The sequence below is a fragment of the Eleutherodactylus coqui genome, chromosome 5, assembly GCF_035609145.1.
Source record: "Eleutherodactylus coqui strain aEleCoq1 chromosome 5, aEleCoq1.hap1, whole genome shotgun sequence".
Lineage (NCBI taxonomy): Eukaryota > Metazoa > Chordata > Amphibia > Anura > Eleutherodactylidae > Eleutherodactylus > Eleutherodactylus coqui.
In genome coordinates this window covers 23,316,591-23,340,111 of record NC_089841.1, presented here as the reverse complement: position 1 = coordinate 23,340,111, position 23,521 = coordinate 23,316,591, and the positions used below count along the sequence as shown (strand labels likewise).

The 23,521-nt window shown below is 50.5% G+C and overlaps 1 protein-coding gene across 1 annotated transcript in view; it reads left to right on the top strand.

Moving 5' to 3' along the window:
* The first annotated feature begins 7,440 nt into the window (after positions 1-7,440).
* LOC136627334 (zinc finger protein 250-like) overlaps positions 7,441-23,521 on the top strand; it is a 35,345-nt gene continuing 19,264 nt past the window's right edge. The window contains exons 1-4 of the mRNA XM_066602350.1: positions 7,441-7,994; positions 8,335-8,514; positions 8,597-8,720; positions 15,502-15,566. Coding sequence (XP_066458447.1) covers positions 7,917-7,994; positions 8,335-8,514; positions 8,597-8,720; positions 15,502-15,566 — 447 coding nt within the window. The 5' untranslated portion in view covers positions 7,441-7,916. The remainder of the gene's footprint in view (positions 7,995-8,334; positions 8,515-8,596; positions 8,721-15,501; positions 15,567-23,521) is intronic.

The following is a 23,521-nucleotide window of genomic DNA, read 5'->3' as shown; positions in this document are numbered from 1 at the left end:
TGCTACATCCACAGTACACATACAGTACAGGAGCGTGTACATTACACACATACAGCTTTGCTACATCCACAATACACATACAGTACAGGAGCGTGTACATTACACACATACAGCTCTGCTACATCCACAATACACATACAGTACAGGAGCGTGTACATTACACACATACAGCTCTGCTACATCCACAATACACATACAGTACAGGAGCATGTACATTACACACATACAGCTCTGCTACATCCACAATACACATACAGTACAGGAGCGTGTACATTATACACATACAGCTCTGCTACATCCACAATACACATACAGTACAGGAGCGTGTACATTACACACATACAGCTCTGCTACATCCACAATACACATACAGTACAGGAGCATGTACATTACACACATACAGCTCTGCTACATCCACAATACACATACAGTACAGGAGCGTGTACATTATACACATACAGCTCTGCTACATCCACAATACACATACAGTACAGGAGCGTGTACATTACACACATACAGCTCTGCTACATCCACAATACACATACAGTACAGGAGCGTGTACATTACACATACAGCTCTGCTACATCCACAATACACATACAGTACAGGAGCGTGTACATTACACACATACAGCTCTGCTACATCCACAATACACATACAGTACAGGAGCGTGTACATTACACACATACAGCTCTGCTACATCCACAATACACATACAGTACAGGAGCGTGTACATTACACACATAGAGCTCTGCTACATCCATAATACACATACAGTACAGGAGCGTGTACATTACACACATACAGCTCTGCTACATCCACAGTACAGTATGCCCCCTGCTCAGCCAGCAGCAGACTCTGATCACCTTGGTCATGTGATACCTGACTCCTCCTACATAGCTGATCACATGACAGTGACATCATCACAGGTCCTGGAAGCACCTGGTTGTCCTGAAGACGAGGAAGAGGTTAGTATGAGGCCTCCTTCACACGGGCGACACATCGCATTGATATTGCATCGCTGCACTGTATGACTTTGCCGCCCCGTATGATATCGCTGCGCCGTATGATATCGCCGCGCCGTATGATATCGCTGCGCCGTATGACATGGCCGCGCCGTATGATATCGCCGCCCCGTATGACTTTGCCGCCCCGTATGATATCGCCGCCCCGTATGATATCGCTGTACTGTATGATATCGCCGCCCCGTATGACATCGCCGCCCCGTATGATATCGCCGCCCCGTATGATATCGCCGCCCCGTATGATATCGCCGCCCCGTATGATATCGCCGCCCCGTATGACATGGCCGCCCCGTATGACATCGCCGCCCCGTATGACATCGCCGCCCCGTATGACATCGCCGCGCCGTATGATATCGCCGCCCCGTATGATATCGCCGCCCCGTATGACATGGCCGCCCCGTATGACATGGCCGCCCCGTATGACATGGCCGCCCCGTATGACATCGCCGCCCCGTATGACATGGCCGCCCCGTATGATATCGCCGCCCCGTATGATATCGCCGCCCCGTATGATATCGCTGCGGTTTTCTCTCAGCAATACAACGATATTATAGCGCTACACAATCCCGTGACTTTGTATCATCGGCTTCTGTCAAAGTTGCGCCGCATGCAGACCGCGGTTTCACGCGATGCGCTAGAGAGGAAGGCTCCATAGAGAAACATGGGTACAAACCCTCGGGTGCTGCGGACATATCGCCGGCCTGCGAGGTTTGGGTGTCGTTTTGTAGCTACAAATCATCTCGTGTGTGAAGGAACCCAGAGGGAACCGCGGGCCGCACATACAGGAGATTTGTAGCCCCTGTGAAGGAGGCCGAATGGTAAAAGGCTATCAATTTTACAATTGGGGCCTCTGTAGGGGTGACTATTACTACTGGGGACACTGTAGGGGGGGGAGACACACTATTACTACTGGGGCCACTGTAGGGGGGGGACACACTATTACTACTGGGGCCACTGTAGGGGGGGGGGCACACTATTACTACTGGGGACACTGTAGGGGGGGGGGCACACTATTACTACTGGGGACACTGTAGGGGGGGGGACACACTATTACTACTGGGGACACTGTAGGGGGGGGGTACACACTATTACTACTGGGGACACTGTAGGGGGGGGGTACACACTATTACTACTGGGGCCACTGTAGGGGGGGGCACACTATTACTACTGGGGACACTGTAGGGGGGGGGTACACACTATTACTACTGGGGCCACTGTAGGGGGGGGCACACTATTACTACTGGGGCCACTGTAGGGGTGGGGGGACACACTATTACTACTGGGGCCACTGTAGGGGGGGGGACACACTATTACTACTGGGGCCACTGTAGGGGGGGGGCACACTATTACTACTGGGGACACTGTAGGGGGGGGGACACACTATTACTACTGGGGACACTGTAGGGGGGGGGGACGACACTATTACTACTGGGGCCACTGTAGGGGAGGGGGACACACTATTACTACTGGGGCCACTGTAGGGGAGGGGGACACACTATTACTACTGGGGCCACTGTAGGGGAGGGGGACACACTATTACTACTGGGGACACTGTAGGGGGGGGGGACGACACTATTACTACTGGGGCCACTGTAGGGGAGGGGGACACACTATTACTACTGGGGCCACTGTAGGGGAGGGGGACACACTATTACTACTGGGGCCACTGTAGGGGAGGGGGACAAACTATTACTACTGGGGCCACTGTAGGGGGGGGACACACTATTACTACTGGGGCCACTGTAGGGGGGGGACACACTATTACTACTGGGGCCACTGTAGGGGGGGGACACACTATTACTACTGGGGCCACTGTAGGGGGGGGACACACTATTACTACTGGGGCCACTGTAGGGGGACACACACACTATTACTACTGGGGCCACTGTAGGGGGGGGGGACACACACTATTACTACTGGGGCCACTGTAGGGGGGGGCCACACTATTACTACTGGTGCCACTGTAGGGGGGGGACACACTATTACTACTGGGGCCACTGTAGGGGGGGGGGACACACACTATTACTACTGGGGCCACTGTAGGGGGGGGGGACACACTATTACTACTGGGGCCACTGTAGGGGGGGGGGACACACTATTACTACTGGGGCCACTGTAGGGGGGGGGACACACTATTACTACTGGGGCCACTGTAGGGGGGGGGGGACACACTATTACTACTGGGGCCACTGTAGGGGGGGGGGACACACTATTACCACTGCGGCCACTGTGGGTGGGGGGGACACACTATTACTACTGGGGCCACTGGTGAGGGGGACACTATTACTACTGGGGACACTGTAGGGGTGACTATTACTAGTGGGGACACTGGTGAGGGGGACACTTACTACTGGGGGCATTGTGCGGGGGCACTAGTATTACTGGGGCCGCTGTGGTGAGGGGGGGGGGCACTAGTATTACTGGGGCCGCTGTGGTGAGGGGGGGGGGTCACTAGTATTACTGGGGCCGCTGTGGTGAGGGGGGGGGCACTAGTATTACTGGGGCCGCTGTGGTGAGGGGGGGGGGCACTAGTATTACTGGGGCCGCTGTGGTGAGGGGGGGGGGGGGCACTAGTATTACTGGGGCCGCTGTGGTGAGGGGGGGGGGGGCACTAGTATTACTGGGGCCGCTGTGGTGATGGGGGGGGCACTAGTATTACTGGGGCCGCTGTGGTGATGGGGGGGGGCACTAGTATTACTGGGGCCGCTGTGGTGATGGGGGGGGGGCACTAGTATTACTGGGGCCGCTGTGGTGATGGGGGGGGGGCACTAGTATTACTGGGGCCGCTGTGGTGATGGGGGGGCACTAGTATTACTGGGGCCGCTGTGGTGATGGGGGGGGGGGCACTAGTATTACTGGGGCCGCTGTGGTGAGGGGGGGGGGGGGCACTAGTATTACTGGGGCCGCTGTGGTGATGGGGGGGGGGGGGCACTAGTATTACTGGGGCCGCTGTGGTGATGGGGGGGGCACTAGTATTACTGGGGCCGCTGTGGTGATGGGGGGGGCACTAGCATTACTGGGGCCGCTGTGGTGATGGGGGGGGCACTAGTATTACTGGGGCCGCTGTGGTGATGGGGGGGGGGCACTAGTATTACTGGGGCCGCTGTGGTGATGGGGGGGCACTAGTATTACTGGGGCCGCTGTGGTGATGGGGGGGGGGCACTAGTATTACTGGGGCCGCTGTGGTGATGGGGGGGGGGCACTAGTATTACTGGGGCCGCTGTGGTGAGGGGGGGGGGGGCACTAGTATTACTGGGGCCGCTGTGGTGATGGGGGGGGGGGCACTAGTATTACTGGGGCCGCTGTGGTGATGGGGGGGGGGCACTAGTATTACTGGGGCCGCTGTGGTGATGGGGGGGGCACTAGTATTACTGGGGCCGCTGTGGTGATGGGGGGGGCACTAGTATTACTGGGGCCGCTGTGGTGATGGGGGGGGCACTAGTATTACTGGGGCCGCTGTGGTGATGGGGGGGGCACTAGTATTACTGGGGCCGCTGTGGTGATGGGGGGGGCACTAGTATTACTGGGGCCGCTGTGGTGATGGGGGGGGCACTAGTATTACTGGGGCCGCTGTGGTGATGGGGGGGCACTAGTATTACTGGGGCCGCTGTGGTGATGGGGGGGGGCACTAGTATTACTGGGGCCGCTGTGGTGATGGGGGGGCACTAGTATTACTGGGGCCGCTGTGGTGATGGGGGGGGGCACTAGTATTACTGGGGCCGCTGTGGTGATGGGGGGGGCACTAGTATTACTGGGGCCGCTGTGGTGATGGGGGGGGCACTAGTATTACTGGGGCCGCTGTGGTGATGGGGGGGGCACTAGTATTACTGGGGCCGCTGTGGTGATGGGGGGGGCACTAGTATTACTGGGGCCGCTGTGGTGATGGGGGGGGCACTAGTATTACTGGGGCCGCTGTGGTGATGGGGGGGGCACTAGTATTACTGGGGCCGCTGTGGTGATGGGGGGGGCACTAGTATTACTGGGGCCGCTGTGGTGATGGGGGGGGCACTAGTATTACTGGGGCCGCTGTGGTGATGGGGGGGGCACTAGTATTACTGGGGCCGCTGTGGTGATGGGGGGGGCACTAGTATTACTGGGGCCGCTGTGGTGATGGGGGGGGGGGCACTAGTATTACTGGGGCCGCTGTGGTGAGGGGGGGCACTAGTATTACTGGGGCCGCTGTGGTGAGGGGGGGGCGCTATTGTTACTGGGGACGCTGTGGAGGGTGGGACATTATTGCTACTGGGGACAGTTTATGTGTGTCAGTGTCACGATCACTGCTCGGGCTTTTGGGGGATGATGTTGGGGTCACTGTTACTACTGGGGACGATATATGAGACGATTAGTGAAGAGTTTGACTGGAAATTGGCCATGTATGCGCAGCTAATTTACTACCATGCTGCGCTCCCCCCTCACCCCCTCTGCGGGCTTCCTGCTGTCGGCGCTCCCCCCTCACCCCCTCTGCGGGCTTCCTGCTGTCGGCGCTCCCCCTCACCCCCTCTGCGGGCTTCCTGCTGTCGGCGCTCCCCCCTCACCCCCTCTGCGGGCTTCCTGCTGTCGGCGCTCCCCCCTCACCTCCTCTGCGGGCTTCCTGCTGTCGGCGCTCCCCGGCTTCCTTTTCCCAGCGGTCTGGTCAGGTGATGCCACTACAGGCAGCTGTGAGCCACAGAGCGCTGATAGTAGGAAGCTTTTGGAGGATGTGTGAGCCCTACTGTCTGTCTGTGAGTGAGTTACACACTCCGCCCCCTGATCACATGACTTTGATGTCATTACAGGTCCTGTAAGCACACTAACTTGGAATGAAGAATCTGTGATGATGTCACTGTCATGTGATCAGGGCAGAGCATGATGTTGACATCATCACAGGTACTTCATCCAGAGTGCTGTGCTGCTTGTGATCCCTGTTGTATGGGATGAAAAATTTATACAGCAGAGCTATATATGTGTGTGACATGCAGGTAGCAGAGCTGTATGTGTGTGTGTGACATGCATGTAGTAGAGCTGTATGTGTGTGTGTGACATGCATGTAGTAGAGCTGTATGTGTGTGTGTGACATGCATGTAGTAGAGCTGTATGTGTGTGTGTGTGACATGCATGTAGTAGAGCTGTGTGTGTGTGTGTGTGACATGCATGTAGTAGAGCTGTATGTGTGTGTGACATGCATGTAGTAGAGCTGTATGTGTGTGTGACATGCATGTAGCAGAGCTGTGTGGCGCACTGCACCACCAGAAACACTGGCACTATAATTTCCTAACTATTACTAGTCCTTTTTACAATGACAGATGTAACATCATACGTAGTGATAAGCCCCGCCCCCTGATGTGTTGGCACTGTGTGATAAATAAGGGGGTTTTGAGATACAGTTTGGGCACTATAAAAAGTTTGCCATTGCTGCTCTAGACGGAGAGAGCGCCCTCTAGTTACAGTCCTGGGTATCATAGAATGGGACCTCCAGGTTCATCTGGTCCAACCCCCTGCTCAGTGCTGGATTTATACGCAAACTGGCCCGGGCAGGGATTGAACCTGCGACCTTGAGGTTATTAGCACCACGCTCTTACCCAACTAAGCTAACGGGCCATTGGGTATGACTAGATGATAGGAGATCTCTGTACTGTCCCCTTATATACCCTTTGAGTAGTTATTAGAGCGCCCCCTAGTTACAGTTCTGGGTATAACTAGATGATGGGAGATCTCTGTATTGTAATATTTATAGTTATCAGGCTGTCGGCTGTCTTCTTTTTAAACTAATGACCAGCGGGATGTGGACTCCTCTGTATAAGAATAGTAAGTCCTAGCGGCTGAAGCACCAGATCCCTCTGACCACCAGGATGTAGAAGATACAATCCTTTGCAGGGCAGGGTGAGGCTGGAGGGCGCCCCCTGCAGGTTTATTTTGGTGGCCATTTGTATGACCTTCAGGATGTTTTCCATCTGTCATCAGGAATGTATTAGCCGTTCCTCGCTAGTGATATTTGTTATCTCCGTGACGGCAGCGTGTAACGGGTTTTCGCTATAGAAGCGGTCGGCCTATTTTCTGCTACAGATTGGGCCCAGACGGGATAGGGCGGTGTAAACTTTACTGAGGTTTGTGCGGATTATTGGATGCCGCGATCCGGACGCTGGTAAACGTTTAGGTCGTGGAGTCAGTAAGTAATTAGTACAGAGAAGTAATTAGATGGGAATGGGCTCATCGTCTCACTCCTTTTCTGGAGGAGCCACGGGCATGGCTTGATAGGCATTCTGCCAGGACAGCCCGGGGCGTTACAGAGGGCCCCCGGCTGCCATGACACCTGCACGGCTCCCTGCAATCTCATCCCATTTAAATGGCGCTATCAGAATTGACAGCTTATCGGAGTTGGTATCAGTCGCAGTAAACAGCTGGCGCTCGCGCTGTATGGAGGGAGATCGCCGCGCGTTCATACATACCCCGACGCTGCAGGACGTACATGTACTACCTATAGCACTAAGGGGTTAAAGGATTCCAGCAAATGTTTTTATAAAATTTCCTATTAAATGAATTCCTAATAAAGTATTTCTAAGGTTCTCCCACATTAAATGCTGCTATTAAAAATCCTACTTGTCCCTCACAATACCGGCGCTCATCCAGCTTTATTAGCAGATATAATAGCAATTGTCGTTGGGCGGTGGGGATGAGAAATGGCTGCAGGAAGGGGTTAAAGGGAGGCTGTCCGGAGGATTCTGCTGCCCGATGTCACACATACATCCCAACACGCATGTACATTGCAGACATCTATATTGTGCGCTAAAACACTGCAGCGCTTCAGAGAAAACCCTGTAAAAAGCAGCTGAACTTGGAGATGTTGGTTTTTGTGGTTTTTACATTGGTTCATATTGTTTCCATTCAGGTCCCTACAGGACTGATTCATCAGAGATGGAGAAGGACAGAAACAAGATGGTGGAGAGTGTATTCAACCTCACCCTAGAGATACTCCTCCAGCTGACTGGGGAGGTGAGAGACTCTGATGATGTCACATTACATCATTCTTATCTATGGTAATAACAGATGATGTCACTGGAGAGGGGAGAGATTCTGATGATGTCACATTACATCATTCTTATCTATGGTAATAACAGATGATGTCACTGGAGGGGGGAGAGATTCTGATGATGTCACATTACATTATTATTATCTATGGTAATAACAGATGATGTCACTGGGGAGGGGAGAGATTCTGGTGATGTCACATTACATCATTCTTATCTATGGTAATAACGGATGATGTCACTGGAGAGGTGATGGACTCTGGAAATGTCTGTAGTAATATTTATTAATGTCTCCCCATATACAGGATTACACAGTAGTGAAGAAGACATCTAGTGATGACTATCGGGCCCCTGTGTGTGATGGATGGGGAAGACCCCTGAGCCCAATCACGGGGCCCCCACCTCACCCCCTGATACATGAGGAGATCAATGTACAGAAGATTCTAGAACTCACCAACAAGATGATTGAGCTGCTGACTGGAGAGGTGACGCTGCAGGGAATGCTGGGACATTATACAGTAACAGCACTGGAGGCTTCTGGGTAATGACTGTATATTGTGTTGTCAGGTTCCTATAAGGTGTCAGGATGTCGCTGTCTATTTCTCCATGGAGGAGTGGGAGTATTTAGAAGGACACAAGGATCTGTACAAGGAGGCCATGATGGAGACCCGCCAGCCGCTCCCATCACCAGGTAATGGATATATTTAGGATCATAGCTGGGGAGGGGTGATGTGGGGCATGTGCCCCTGGTGCTTGTAGGCAGGAAGTGGGGTGTGAGCCAGGCAGGACACTGTGCTAGTTGGATTAGTAGAGCCATTCACTACACAGTTGTTGAGTAAAGTCAGTGTATAATCAGAAGGCCTACAGATCACCAGTACACATTTACTAATAGCTGACATGTAAGCATCCCGGTCATACAGTGACGCTAGTCAGCGACTACATGGCGGACGGCTGCTGTATCAAACAGTAGCAGGAGAATGTGGCTACAGAAGATCTCGGCTCCACCAGCCCTACTGCTACAGTAGCCGGTGGCGGTGCAGGGCTGGAGAGGTGCCTTGGCCCATGCTGTCCTCTTCCCCCAAACTATCCCCCCCAGCTCCTCCTCCGCAGGACTGGAGAAGGAGGCAGCTGGCATCACCAGTAGGAGCTGCTGGGTTGTGGCCAATAATATATCATTGTCTGCCTTTATTGTTCTCTTGGGTTCTACGAATTACCAATATGAACCCCTCTAAATTGGTGAAGGGGTCACCAGTACGGCTGTGGCTACATGGAGACTCTGACCACAATACTCTTCTCATTGGGATGTAATGGCGGTCAGTGCGGTTGTATCGCAGTTTGCTGTGACCCTACAATTACATGAAGCCCGGCTAGTTTGGACCTCTTGTGATTGTCAGAGCGGGGGGCAAACTGCAAGCCACAATGCATTCCCCTTCACAGAAGTAGTGGATGAACGTGGAGTCGTGGATATCGCCTATCTGGGTGTCAGGAAAGCCTTTGTACAGTTTCACATAAAGATGAATCTCTGAGCTCTTATTGGCTGCAGTCCCTGTGACGTCCCACAAACCGGGCAGGACTGCGGCTGTAAACTGAGACCGGAGCGGGGGAAGGGACAGAGCACCATGGTGGGACAGCGGGAGGGGGGAGGTGAGTATATGACAGTTGGTTATGTTACTCAGTGGGGAAGGGGTTGTCCTCAGATGGTACAATGATGCAGTTTTTGGTATTATTACCCTCATTTAGTGCTTGTATTTTACTCTATAGAACATATTAATAAAGTTATGTTTTACTGCTACATTTAGTGATTTACCTGCATTATTATTTGCTGTGACTTACTAACAAATGTAAGCTATAGTGTGGGTGACTTTCTGTTATCAGTCGCTGGTGGGAGGGGTCAGCCAGCGGAGGGAATGTTCAGATGGGGGGACGCACACTGATGATGGGCAATAACCCGGAAACAGCTGTATGTACATGGAGTCTGGCTTTGCTTTTGATTCCCAGTCATTGTAAGAAGACTTGTATAAAAAGTCCCACTTTGACTCGAAGGAATGCTGCCTTCCAATAGGTGGCACTGTGGAGGATTTATTCCATCTCCCTTATTTGCATATTACCCAGAGGAGCGTGCATGGCCATTTGAGTCTCCTCACTTAGTTTATAGTATATAGTTGCTCTCCCTAAGGAGAAAAGAGCGTTTCTGACCTTTGTGGAGGGAAGCGCAGGTTGTGATCGGGATGGGTAGAGGGAGGGTCCATAGATGATAGAGGATTGTAGAGTATAAGCATCTAATATAGTATAATCCTGCCCATCCATCCCAACCCCAAGGAGGCTCGTCTGTCCAGTTATTCTTGTATTGATTTTATTGGGTGGGGGATGTTGGCTTTAAGCTGGTTTGAGGTGTCAGGCAGTAATACAATGCCAAGATAGGGAATCGAGTGGGGACTCCACTGGGATGGGAAACTGGATGACAATTGTTGTGCTTTGTTGTGTTAATCCCCTCATCAGAGATGTTGAAGACTTGGCTTTATAGTAGGATAGTGAACCACATTTTTCCAATGTTTTGACGACATAAGCTAATGATGACTCCGGTTTAGTGAGTGTTAGGATAACGTAGTCTGTGAAAAGGTTTGTTTTGTGTGTCGGGGGGGCCACTGTAATTCTTCTAATGTTTGGATTATTTCGAATATCCTCTGCCAGTGCTTCCATAACAATCGAAAAAAACAGGGGTGATGGAGGGCACCCTTATCTTGTGTCCTTTAAGGCTTGGATGGAAGACCATTGATCAGAACCATCGCCGAGTGGAGGAATATAGGGCTTTCATGGCCTGGAGGATGGGGCCCGCAAACCCAAATGTCTGCAATGCTTGAATCCGGTATCCCCAATGGACCTTGTCAAACACCTTCTCTGTATTAATGTATCTTGACGCCACCGGAAGCTAGTGGTTTGACAGGAGGAATGGCCCTGTCACACCCCTAGCTCCCGATGGGCTCAAGCATTGAAGGTCCTAGCAGCCTGCACTTTCCCCTGCAGCCTTCTGTCCCTTAAGTAATCTTGCTGTTTCACCGCTCCCCTGCAGCCTCCATCCCCCTCCTTCTCTAGTCCTGTCACCGCACTAATTTTGCTGTGTCCCCGCTCCCCTGCTCTGTCCCCGCTCCCTTACAGCGGCCCCCCAGCGGTGACTGCCCCCCACGAGACACACGTACTTACCTTATGGAAACTCTGCTCCTCCTGTGCCCGGCGCACCGCCAGCAGCGATGATCTCTGGCGCACACTGACGTCAGTGTGTTGCAGGACGCCTCCTCCCCCGGACGCTCTCGCGGAACCAACAGGTACGAGACGTCGGGGGACGGGGGGAGGAGGATCCTGTCTACACACTGACATCACAGTGTGCTCCGGGATCAGCGCTGCTAGTAGTGCTGGTTAGTGAATACCAGCAGGGGAGCCACGGCCCCTGGCAGTATTCACTAACTGGGTGAGCGGCCGCGTGTCAGTGCTGACACGCGTGTCATAGGTTCGCCATCACGGTCCTAGAATGTAAAGGCCCTTCACAGTATAGATTTCTTTATACAGCTTTATGAAGCTTTCCAGTGAAATTTCCCAATATAGGCTTTTCCAATACCAATAATCGGGGTGGCTCACTGTGCTGAGTTCCTTTCCTCTCCCATTAATAAATGGGGAGATAATGCCCCCACATAGTCCTTAAGGGCTGTAATTGTCTGTCTTTATTTTTGTTTGGTGTGCCCCACGGGATATATTTTAACGAATTATAATAAAATAGAGTTTTAATAATTAATCTATACTGTGAAGGGTCTTACAATTAGATTAGATTTTTGCCCCTGCGATTTTTAGAACGTAAAGGCCCATTTACACACAACGACTATCACTCAAAATTTGTTCAAGTATCGCTCTAAAGCCATCATTTGTTCGTGTAAATACTGCCATCGTTTGCTTTTCCGCCAAATGATGATTTTTAGTTCAGCATAAAGACCATCATTCAGCCAGCCAGCTGATAGCAGGGACCGCACGCTGTGATTCTCTGCGGGCAGCTCTGATATCATTGTTTCAACTGCTGTCCCACTGGAGAGCCCATGGAGCTGTAAGCAGATAACAGACATCCTGCTGTTATCTGCATACAGCAAAGGGAGCCTCATTTGCACGCAAATGAATCTAATAAGTTACTAGGTAGTTTATGCAAAATGATCGCTCAAAACTCTCATTCAAGCTATCTTTTGAACAAATTTTGAGCGATCACCTTTGCGTGTATATGGTGCTTTAAGAGGTTATGTGAGACTTCGAACAGTGGGGGTAAATTGTAGGAGAACAGTTCTTGTCCTAGGCCCTTCTAAAGGGTTGGAGTGGTAAAGTCCTCATCCGTCCCTTGTTGCTGGGGTCCGATCTTTAGCCAGCTTGAGAGATGGTGAATGACGCTTGGTTGTGTTTTGCTCGGGTGGATAAAGTGGAGATAACGGGTATTAGTGTATCTTGACGCCACCAGAAGCTAGGGGTTTGTCAGGAGGAACGCCCCTGTCACACCCCTAGCTTCTGATAGGGTCAAGGCTGCAAGCTACTAGTAGCACACTGTGGATCCATTTCTGCCGGCCCTGCTACATCAGGCTGACAGTTAGTTTTCTTTGCCTTACATTATTATCTGTAAATGCTGCCATGTTCCCACAGTAAAATGGCATCATTAGCATGTAATAATGTAAGGAAAAGAAGACCACTAACCGTCAGGGTAAGCCAGCAGGGTCGGCAGAAATGGTTGGAGACATAGCAGCATCTCGCCTCTGTCCCGGCCGGTATTTCTGGAATGTATCCCACCCGGCTGCTGGCCTGAGACCTCCGTCCCTGCCGCTGCTGTGAGGTCCGTCCCTGCCGTCGGCTGTATCTGCCAGCGGCTGTGAGCTCCGTTGTGTCCGGCGATTGTGAGCTGCGTTGTGGCCGGCGACGGCCCTGAGTTCTGTGCCGGCCGCGGCTGTGAGCTCATGGCAGATGGCTGCCGGCTGTGAAATCTGGGGCGAACGGCCGACAGGGAAGCTCCTTGAAGATCTGGTTACAGCCCCGGCGGCCGCTCTATGCTTACTTTAGTGTCCTTCCAGGACCTTGTGCCCAAGAAGCAGCGCAGGCAATCATCTACAAGGGGCGTCACCCCCTTGTCAATCTTGACTCCACCAGCTATTGCTGGTGGCATCAAGATACACTAATACAGAGATAAGCCCCAGAGTTGCAGAAGCTCCACTCCTTCTTCTAAAGAGCTGAAGTAGGGGGTTGATCCATTCTTTGTGGCGATCACTTTTTGGAGAAGACCCGTTTATATGCAATTCTGTGTTTACTTAGAATTTTGACAACTGGTGAGTTTTTTTTCCACGCTGAGATTGTAGCTTGTGACAGGTCTGCGAACAGCGCAATATTCTGGTTGGGGTCTGGGAGGGAGTCTCTTGATTTCAGCATAAGCTGTTCTTCACCGTAGAAAAATGAATGCTAGCAACAACTTGGCGTGGAGTTTGGGAGATGTTTTGGTAGTCTGTGAGCGCCATCGATGGCTGATTCTTGATGTGAACAGTCCAGGATTAGAGTACGGATCCGCTTCTGTAGGTCTGAGGGGACTTCAGCCGGTGATACTGATTCTGTAAGGCATCTGAATTTTATACTGTTTCTTCTATTCCCATCTTCCATATCAGCGATTTTTAGATTTCAGGGTTTCAATTTCTTCTGCAAGTGAGATGTGTGCGTCCGCTAGTGAGTTGTGGGCTGTGGTGTATTCCCCCATATTTTGTTCCATAGGATCCACCCTCTCTCCCAAGGCGCCAACACCTGATGAGACTGTAGCCATTGCTTTGGCGATGTCTCTTGAGAGACGTAGTGCTAGCATGGCTTCCTTCAAAAAAGCCCCCGAAGCAGATTGGTTGCTAGCGGGGATCGCATTTAGAGAGTTATCTGGTGGAATTACGTTGGGATATGTAGTGTCTGAATCTAGAATGTCCGTGTCCAGTCGGGGATCCCTGCTGGTGACTTTATTTGGTATATGTTTGGTGTTGGTGGGAGAAAGTGGAGGAGGGGGTGGTTGGCCCCACACACTCTTGGCCCCTGTGGTCTCTGCTCTGAGTGGCTTGTAGTTCCCTTTGAGTGGGGCAGTAACGTCATCAGGGTGAAGGAGGGAGCTGCTATTGTAAGCCTGGCTCCCTTGCTGTCAGCTTAGTGAGCAGCTCATGATTCCCCTGAACGGGGCAGCAGTGCCAGCAGGGGGTGCTGCCATGAGTGCAGTTCTCCTTATCCCCACTTTGAGAGCTGCTCAGAGCTCCATGGAGCCGGTCAGTAGAGCCGGCAGTGGGGAGGGTGCAGCTCTCTACTCTTCTCTCCTCCTCTTTCCCTATCAGGCTTGAAGCTGTAGCAATGACAGAGGGCAGGGGGGACTGGGGGCTTCACCCCTCCAGCATCGTGGAGCTTCGCTGGGCAGCTGGAGGGGTGGAGCTGCTGCTTGCATATCCTCTGCCTTCTTGCTGGGAGACCCCTTCTTCCTCGAGACATTCTCCTGGGGTTCTTGGTGTTCTCCACCAGCTTTGGGAAGCTCGCGTAGCTGAGGGTATTACTTCAGGGCAGCTTTTTCTTGAGGCCTAGAAGGAGCAGATTTAGAGTGCGACCATGCTGCTCCGAGCCCAGGCCACGCCCCTACATACCACTTTTTGATTGCTTTTGTTTAATTTTTTTCTTGGAGACAGGGTGACCAAAAAAACGCATTTCTTTTTTTTTTTCTGACGTTCATGGTGCGAGGTAAAAATTGCGTTACTCTGATAGTTTGGACTTCTAACTTTTATGCCTTTTTTAAAAATAATTTATTGATCTTACTTTTATTTATTTTAAGTCCCAGAGGGGACCACAATTTGCGATGCTTTGATCGCTCCTGCAGTATGATATAATGCCATAACTTTACGTCATACTGCAATTGGGCAGGCAGTTTATCAAGCCACCCCACGGGCATGGCTTGATAGGCATTCTGTTAAGACTGCCCTGGAGCCTTTCAGAAGGCCCCCGGCTGCCATGACACCAACACAGCTTCCTGTGATCTCATGGCGGACGGCCGTATGGGACCCCCACACACCATTTAAGAGTTAAAAGAGTTATTTTTTTCAACTTCTGCTTTCCAATGGAATCTGCGGCCTGTCTGCATTGTCAATTACAGATGGGCCGTGGATCAGAGGGCTTCCATTGACATCAATGTAAGCCATCCATGCTGGAACCGCACTGAAATAGAGCATGGTGCTATTTCAGAAAAACATCTAGAAAACAAATCTGCGTGTTACAATTCAAGTGTGGACGAACATGGTACCCTATGGGCGGCTTGAACTGTGGGTCATCTGCGCGGGTGCCCTAATTCAAATACTCCCGTGGACATTGATCCTTATGGTCAGAAGAATGCGGTAATCATGTCTTATTATCTGTATGTAAAGAATGACTTCAGTGTCCGTCTGTGTTTCCTGCAGTTCCATCCAGTAAGAGAAGCCCACCAGAGAGATGTCCCCGTCCTCTTCTTCCACAGGACCATCAGGTAGGTGGAGATGTCCCTCTGATCTGTAGAAGGCTGTGAGGCTCTTGTCTTCAGTCTTATTATATACTAGCAGTTATACCTGACTTCCGCCAAGTTAGTTTGGCACAGGTGTTAACGTGTTGTTTGCATGGAAAATTTTATGAACTCACGGCTACTTGAGAGGAACCGAGGAATAAAATATGTATACACATAGAGGAGCGTTAGATTCTCCCCAGGCTGCATGTACTGATGTCCCTCTGCAGAATGTGCCACCCCTCCCACTCTCCTCATTGAGGACTTAAAGGGGTTGTCCCGCGGCAGCATGTGGGGTTAAGCACTTCTGTATGGCCATATTAATGCACTTTGTAATATACATCGTGCATTAAATATGAGCCATACAGAAGATATACACTTACCTGCTCCGTTGCTGGCGTCCCCGTCTCCATGGCTCCGTCTAATTTTAGCGTCTAATCGCCTGATTAGACGCGCTTGCGCAGAAGGGTCTTCTCCCTTCTGGTTGGTCCGGGCACGAGCGGCGTTCTGGCTCCGCCCCCTTCTATGCGTCATTGCGTAGCTCCGCCCCATCACGTGTGCCGATTCCAGCCACTCAGGAGGCTGGAATCGGCAATGGACCGCACAGAGCCCACGGTACACCATGGGAGAAGACCCGCGTTGCATCGTGGGTGAAGATCCCGGCGGCCATCTTTGGAAGAAGTTTTATAAGTTGATGAAACGCTAGAACGGTGAGTAGATACCATCTTTAAAAGCCATTTACACTTGTGCATAGTAATGTTTGCTTTAGAAGGGGGACTCTGCAAAAAAAAATTAACGTTTGCCTCGGGACAACCCCTTTAAGGAAGGCTCGTACCAAATTTCACGCTTGTTCAACACCTGGAAGTTACATTACATGGGGATGCACTTACTTTTGCAATTAGCATTGAATAATCAAGTTGTGACCCCCCCCCCTTTACTTTTCCTATTTAGGATCTAAGCATGCAATTAACATTTAATTTTGGAGTTGTGACCCCTTTATCTTTGAGTATGTAAGTGAGTCAGTCAGTGTGTGAGGGCCTTCACCTTTATATATATATATATATATATATATATATATATATATATATATATATATATATATATATATATATATATATATATATATATATATATATATATATATATATATATATATATATATTAATAATGTAATCTTCTACTTGTGTGATGAGGCCGGTGGAGATGGCAGGATTACCGCTGACCAGAGACATTAGATCAGTTGTGTCAAACTCATTGTCACCGAGGGCCACATCAGCATTATGGTGGCTTTCAAAGGCCTGATTGCAATTGTAATGGGGTCCCCTATTGACTCCATTAGTAGTAGGGTCAATCACAGTGACCACGGTATTCATACTGTCCCTGATAGTAGCCTTAATAGTAATAGTGACCCCGTTAATAGTAGGGCCCCTCACAGTAGCCCCAGTAGTAACAGTGAAGCCCCCTATTGGACTCTGGCATTGCCCTCACCTAGCCTACATCTCTGGTCCGGGAGCCACTGGTTAGTCTATGACTGCTGACCTCTTCCCTTAGCGTCTGTGCTGCAGGCTGGATGAGTGGAATGCTTATTGGGGGCTGCACGGCCGGTGGGTCACATAACATGAGGTAGTAGGCTGGATTCGGCCAGCGGGCCTTAAGTTTGACATGTTTGCATTAATTGAAAGAACGATCAAGGTCCACTTTTGCTAAAACTTGATCATTTTAATGTGAAGGTTTCACAACTCATCAGGCTGAAGGTAAACAATGAAGTTGTATTGTGAACCCTGTAATACATGTAGGGAACATCTCTAAAGCTGAAAACATGGCTGACAGCTATATAATACAAAGACAATGTTTATAGCTTTACCTTAAAGTGCCTCTATGGTGAAAACACATATTTCCATCCCTGCGCCCCTCATCTGATTGTCTGTCATGCTCTGAACCTGCCCTATGTGTAGTGAAGTCACTTCCACACAGTGCAGACTCCTCTCTGATGCTTATCAGGCACCATCTTGATGTTGGGATTTTCCCTGCTTTCTCTTTCATTTTTCTGAGCTATGAGTGCTGTGATGCGTCAGCACAACATGACATGAGCAGCTATTGTCAGTACCATTTCTGCCTGCTGGGAGGTATTATCAGTATTCACCTAATCATCAGGTAGATGGAGATATTCACTCTGTAGAAGGGCTGTAAAGCTCTCTAGTTCAGTCTTACTATACGTTTTACACTTGTCTCATGTATCCATTATGTAGTTTATCCAGCATCATGAAGGGACGGCAGGATAATTGGTCTGTATTTATCCTTTCAATCTTCCTTTGGAAAAACAAACAAAAGCAATATAGTAGCATAGTCTGTAAGGAGAAAAAAGACATGTCCCCCCAGATCAGCCTAAACACCCCACCCCACCCCCACCCTCCAAAACCATCACCACCAAATATTGATTAAAAAAAACAATCAGGTAGAAGCCAGTTTCCTCCAATCTTGCCATCTGAATAATCCCCGGATCAGTAAGCCTTTTGCAGGTATTAATGATTATAATGTATAATATTACATCTCTAAAGAAACACTCCAGGCCCCTCTTGTACTCTTTTATCAAATTTGCCGTGACTGCATCCTCCGGCAGAGAGTTCCTTAGTCTCACGGCTTGACATACAAGCAGGTTCTTTACTGAAAGATGTAGAAGCCTTATTTGCTGTAGAAGTAGAGGGCGCCCCCTTGTTACAGTCCTGGGTATAAATATATGATGGGAGAGATCTCCGTATTGACCCCTGATATATTTATATATAGTTATTAGGTCGCCCCTCAGCCGTCCTATTTCTAAGCTAAGTAATCCCAGTTTTGATAACCTCTCTGGGTATTGTAGTCCGCCCATTCTGTTTATTACTTTAGCTGCCCACCTTTGTACCGCTCAAGCTGTGATATGTCCTCCTTGAATACTGGTACCCAAAACTGTCCACGATATTCCTTGTGTGGTCTGACCAGTGACTAGTAAAGACGAAGAACAATGTTCTAGTCATGTGCCCATAGGCCTCTTTTGATGCACCCTATGATCCTATTTGCCTTGTCAGCAGCTGCCTGACACTATTTGTTTTATTTAAGCTTAATGATGATGATGATAATTATCCGTTCAGCTGTATCCAATGTTCGGTCCCTTCATGGATCAATGTTCTCCACGCATTTCTGTCATTCACCGCTTCTTTCGGGTCCGCAATTGACATGATTTGTGGTTGCTTTGTGGTCTGGATATGAATTTCTCCAGCAGGTTCTGGGGTATTCCGAAGCTTCCTAATTGCAAAACACTAATATACGCGCGTAAGAAGACTTCAGACTGAGACACATGTCCAGTTTGAAGCTTACAGAGAGTTCTGGGGGAAAAACAATCCCAGAGCTTGTTTTATTAAAACACATAATATCTGCCCTTTATGGGCATATAACATATTACATACGTAATGTATATTTATTTTTATTGGTTAAGCTATAAAGAATCTCTTTCCCCCACCCTCCGCCTCCTCAGGCCCCGTGTACAAACTAAGCCTTTGTCTCCTCAACATGTGGTCAGGCAAAGACCAGTTCCTTTGTCCCAGAAGTTGAGGTGGGAGTGGGGAGGACTGAAGAGTAACCCAGCATTACTTTCAGCTCCACTCCATACTTATGTAATTTAACCCTAGAGTGGCTGCATTGGAACTTTACATTGGACTACTCTTATAGCACACTACAGAGTCAAATCACTACAGCTGTGTAATACATCTAGTTTATACAAATCAATAGACATTTTACTCTAATTAATCATCATTTCTGCTACACTTGATTGTATCAAGCCACTTTGCTCTTTGTTGTCCTGATCTTCTCTTTCCGCTGACCTAGCCAAGCATCAGTACTGTTTCAAGTGAAATAGTGCGTATCACGTGGCCATTAAAAGAGAGCTGCTGTTAGATTTTGGCCTCTATTAATGTTTTTGGTTTGACATGATCTAATTACCTTGTTCGTTGTCATGGCAGTCCAAGGTATCTACAGCATTTTTATCCCGCAGCATAGTTCGAACACGTCAATTTTCCTTAGTGTCCAACTATCGCAACCCTTACGTCGTTATGGAAAAGACTATTGCATTGACCAATCATTTTTTTTATTGCAATACTAATTTCTTGTCCGTATCATTAGGGGACACAGCCATATCTTGCGTATAGCTACTTCCAAAAGGAGGCGACACTAAGCAAGAAGTGTTAACTCCTCCTACTAGCTATACTCCTCCTGCAGGCATTACGCTAATCAGTTTTTAAGCTTAGTGTCTGCAGGAGGCAGATATGTCTTAGTTTAGGTCATCATAAAGACTTTACTTGTGGGAATACGGGGAGATAGGGCTTTTCCCTAGCCTCCCTGACCAGCGGTGGCAGCGGCTGTGGAGGTCATAAATCTAGGGGACATAAATCTAGGCCCAGGCTTACTTGAGGCCTACCTCGCGGCCAACGTAGATCTTCCCTCTTGCCATGGCGGTGTCGCTTGCCGCCTTCCTCGCTTCAGCTGGCCATCCCCGGGCACTGGAGTTCAGGGGGTGATAGTTGGAGGAGCCAAATATTTAGGCCTCGGCTCAGACCTGGAATTAAGCCACGCCCACATTGGGTCAGCGAGGGAAAGTGACAGACAACCCACTACAAGACTGGGATGGCTGATCTCTCCTCCTTTCCTGCCTCTGGCCACTCCTTCTTTCTCAGAACTTCTGGCTGAGTTCCTCGCATCAGACCAGCCGTGTGTGCGCAGTCTGCTGCGTCTGAATTGGAAGTCGTCTTCTCTGCGAACCCAGGAGCTCCTGCTGGGGCCTGACAGCCTTGGATAGGGTAAGCTCTGCTGAGGCAACTTCCTCCTGCGCTGTACTCCTCCTGCGGTCTTCACTTGCAGCATTTTGCCCAGTATTTTGTGCACAGTATTGTTAACATCACATCCGACCCCAGACCGGAAGGTTCTGGACAGGCTACAGGTAGAGGCAAGTTTTATGCTTGTGCTCATTGCAATGCGAAGCTCCCTTGCGGTCAGTCTGAGCCCCGCTGTGCGAACTGTCTCCTAGCCCGGCAAGCTCCGGGCTAGGAGTTGAACAGGAAGCTGAACCTGAATGGGCCCAATCCCTCACTGCGGCGGTCTCTGACCTAGCTAGTAAATCTGCTGTGATTTTACGCAGGCTGCATTCAGACGGAGATGCTTTTTTCTCAGAGCGGTCACGGGGTAGGTCACGTAAAAGACGTAGACCCCATATCTCCAGGGAGTCCTCCCATAGATCCCATTGCTCCAGGGAGTCCTCCCATAGATCCCACTGCTCAAGGGAGTCCTCTCATAGATCCCACTGCTCAAGGGAGTCCTCTCATAGATCCCACTGCTCCAGGGAGTCCTCTCATAGATCCCATTGCTCCAGGGAGTCCTCTCATAGATCCCATTGCTCCAGGGAGTCCTCTCATAGATCCCATTGCTCCAGGGAGTCCTCTCATAGATCTCATTGCTCCAGGGAGTCCTCTCATAGATCCCATTGCTCCAGGGAGTCCTCTCATAGATCCCATTGCTCCAGGGAGTCCTCTCATAGATCCCATTGCTCCAGGGAGTCCTCTCATAGATCCCATTGCTCCAGGGAGTCCTCTCATAGATCCCATTGCTCCAGGGAGTCCTCTCATAGATCCCATTGCTCCAGGGAGTCCTCTCATAGATCCCATTGCTCCAGGGAGTCCTCTCATAGATCCCATTGCTCCAGGGAGTCCTCTCATAGATCCCATTGCTCCAGGGAGTCCTCTCATAGATCCCATTGCTCCAGGGAGTCCTCTCATAGATCCCATTGCTCCAGGGAGTCCTCCCATTCACAGGCTGCATCTTCGCGATCCCGATATTCATCGGTGTCCTAATCTACGTCTCAGATGCAGCAGTCGTCCATCCTAGTGTCCAAGGATACTAGTCTCTCGGAGGGGGAATGCTCTCGCTCTTCATCCCCCTCGGACTTGGACGAGGAGCAAGCGTCTAAGCTAGCTGCACTGATGGACAGCTTGGTCGTGGCAGTGCAGGACATGCTTCACGTATCAGAGGAGCCAGCAGCAATTCCTCCTGTGGCCGTGTCCTTCAGGCAGCATAAACGGCCAGGCCAGTTATTTCCCACCCCATCAGGACTTCGAGGTGGTCCTGGAAAGGGAATGGGAAGTCCCCAACAAATGCTTTAAGGGACCGGGGAAAACATGGGACATCGCTTATCCCTTTCTGGAAGATCTCGTTAAAAGGTGGTCGGTACCTCCCGTAGTAGATCCGCCTGTGTAGCGACTGTCAAAACACACCACTCTTCGCACAGTGGACGCGACATCACTTTCTGATCTACAGGATAGGAAGCTAGACTCCTTGGCGAAATATACTTTTCAGGCAGTAGGCACTGCGCTACGACCCACTTGCATGTGCAAAGCAACTAGGCTGGGATATTCTTGCGGGTGCTCTGACCAACGAGTTGCTGGATACCGCGGATAACATCATTCAGGCCGGGAATTTTGTCTGTGCGGCGAATTTGGCAAAATTCCTAGCTCAGGTGTTAGCAGCTTCTGAGGTGTCTTGCAGGACACTCTGGCTGAAGAGTTGGTCAGCTGACACGTCCTCTAAAAAGGCGCTAACCAAGCTCCCCTTTTGGGGGCAACAGGCTGTTTGGAAACAAGCTGATAAAAGATGCGACGGGCGGGAAGAGCACGTTCCTTCCGCAAAACGCGGTTAGAAGAGGAAAGGCTCTGCAAAAGGAGATCCTATTACCAGTCCTTTCGCCGCTCAAGCCCATGTACCTCGTCTGGGCAATGGTCCCAGGCCAAGAAGAATCCACAGGAGCAAAAGAGAGGCCTCTTTTAAAACCAGGACCTCTTGGCAGCCTCACTCCTGTGTGCCGAAAGCTACGAGAGCAAAGCTTTCAGCATGAAGTTCAGCCCCCACCCGGTCACGACAGGGTGGGGGGCAGACTCTCCCTATACAGGGACACGTGGCTGGTGCACGTGTCCGACTCTTGGGTGCGGGAGATTGTTTCCTCTGGCTACGCCATAGAGTTTGCGACTTTCCCTCAGCATCGTTTCTTCAGGCCAAGGTTACTGAGGGTTCCAGAAAAGACGCCACAGCTTTGCGTGGCAGTCGACCACGTGCTTGCCCAAGGAGTAGTCGTACCAGTTCCACCTTCTCGGCACGGATGGGGTTTCTATTTAAATCTGTTTGTGGTCCCCAAAAAGGACGGCATGGTCAGATCGGTCCTCGACCTGAAGCGACTGAATCGTTATATCAAGACGAAGCATTTCCGCATGGAGTCATCGCCTCTATGGAGCCCGGAGAGGTTCTCTCTTCGATCGACATCAAAGATGCACATCTACACATTCCAATGCACAGATCCCACCAGCGTTTTCTTCATTTCGAGATTCAAGGAAGTCACTACCAGCTCGCGGCCCTGCTCTTGGGGTTGTCCACAGTGCCACGAGTATTCACAAAGGTACTCGTGGCGGTGATGGCTCTGCTCCACACCAGGGATATTGTCACCATTCCCTACCTGGATGAAATACTGGTAAAGGCACCGTGTCAAGTAGACAACCTGGAAAGTCTCCGCATAACACTACAGACCTTGGAAAGGATAGGCTGGGCCATCAACCACGGCAAGTCGTGCCTGGTCCCAACGCAGAGACTGGAACTCCTCTGTTTCGTGTTCCTCTGTTTCGTGTTCAAGGCCACTCTTCCGATCAATATCTAGGAGCTGCGGGCGATATGGCAATCGCTGCAGCACTTTACTCCCCACCTCAAGGGCAAACCTGTTTAGATTCAGACGGACAACGCGACGGCGGTCGCTTACATCAATCACCAGGGAGGCACCCGAAGTGTGGGGGCGATGGGCGAGGTATCCAAGATACTCAGCTGGGCCTAGCTGCACCTACCAGCAAGCTTAGCGGTATACAAACCGGGGGTGTACAATT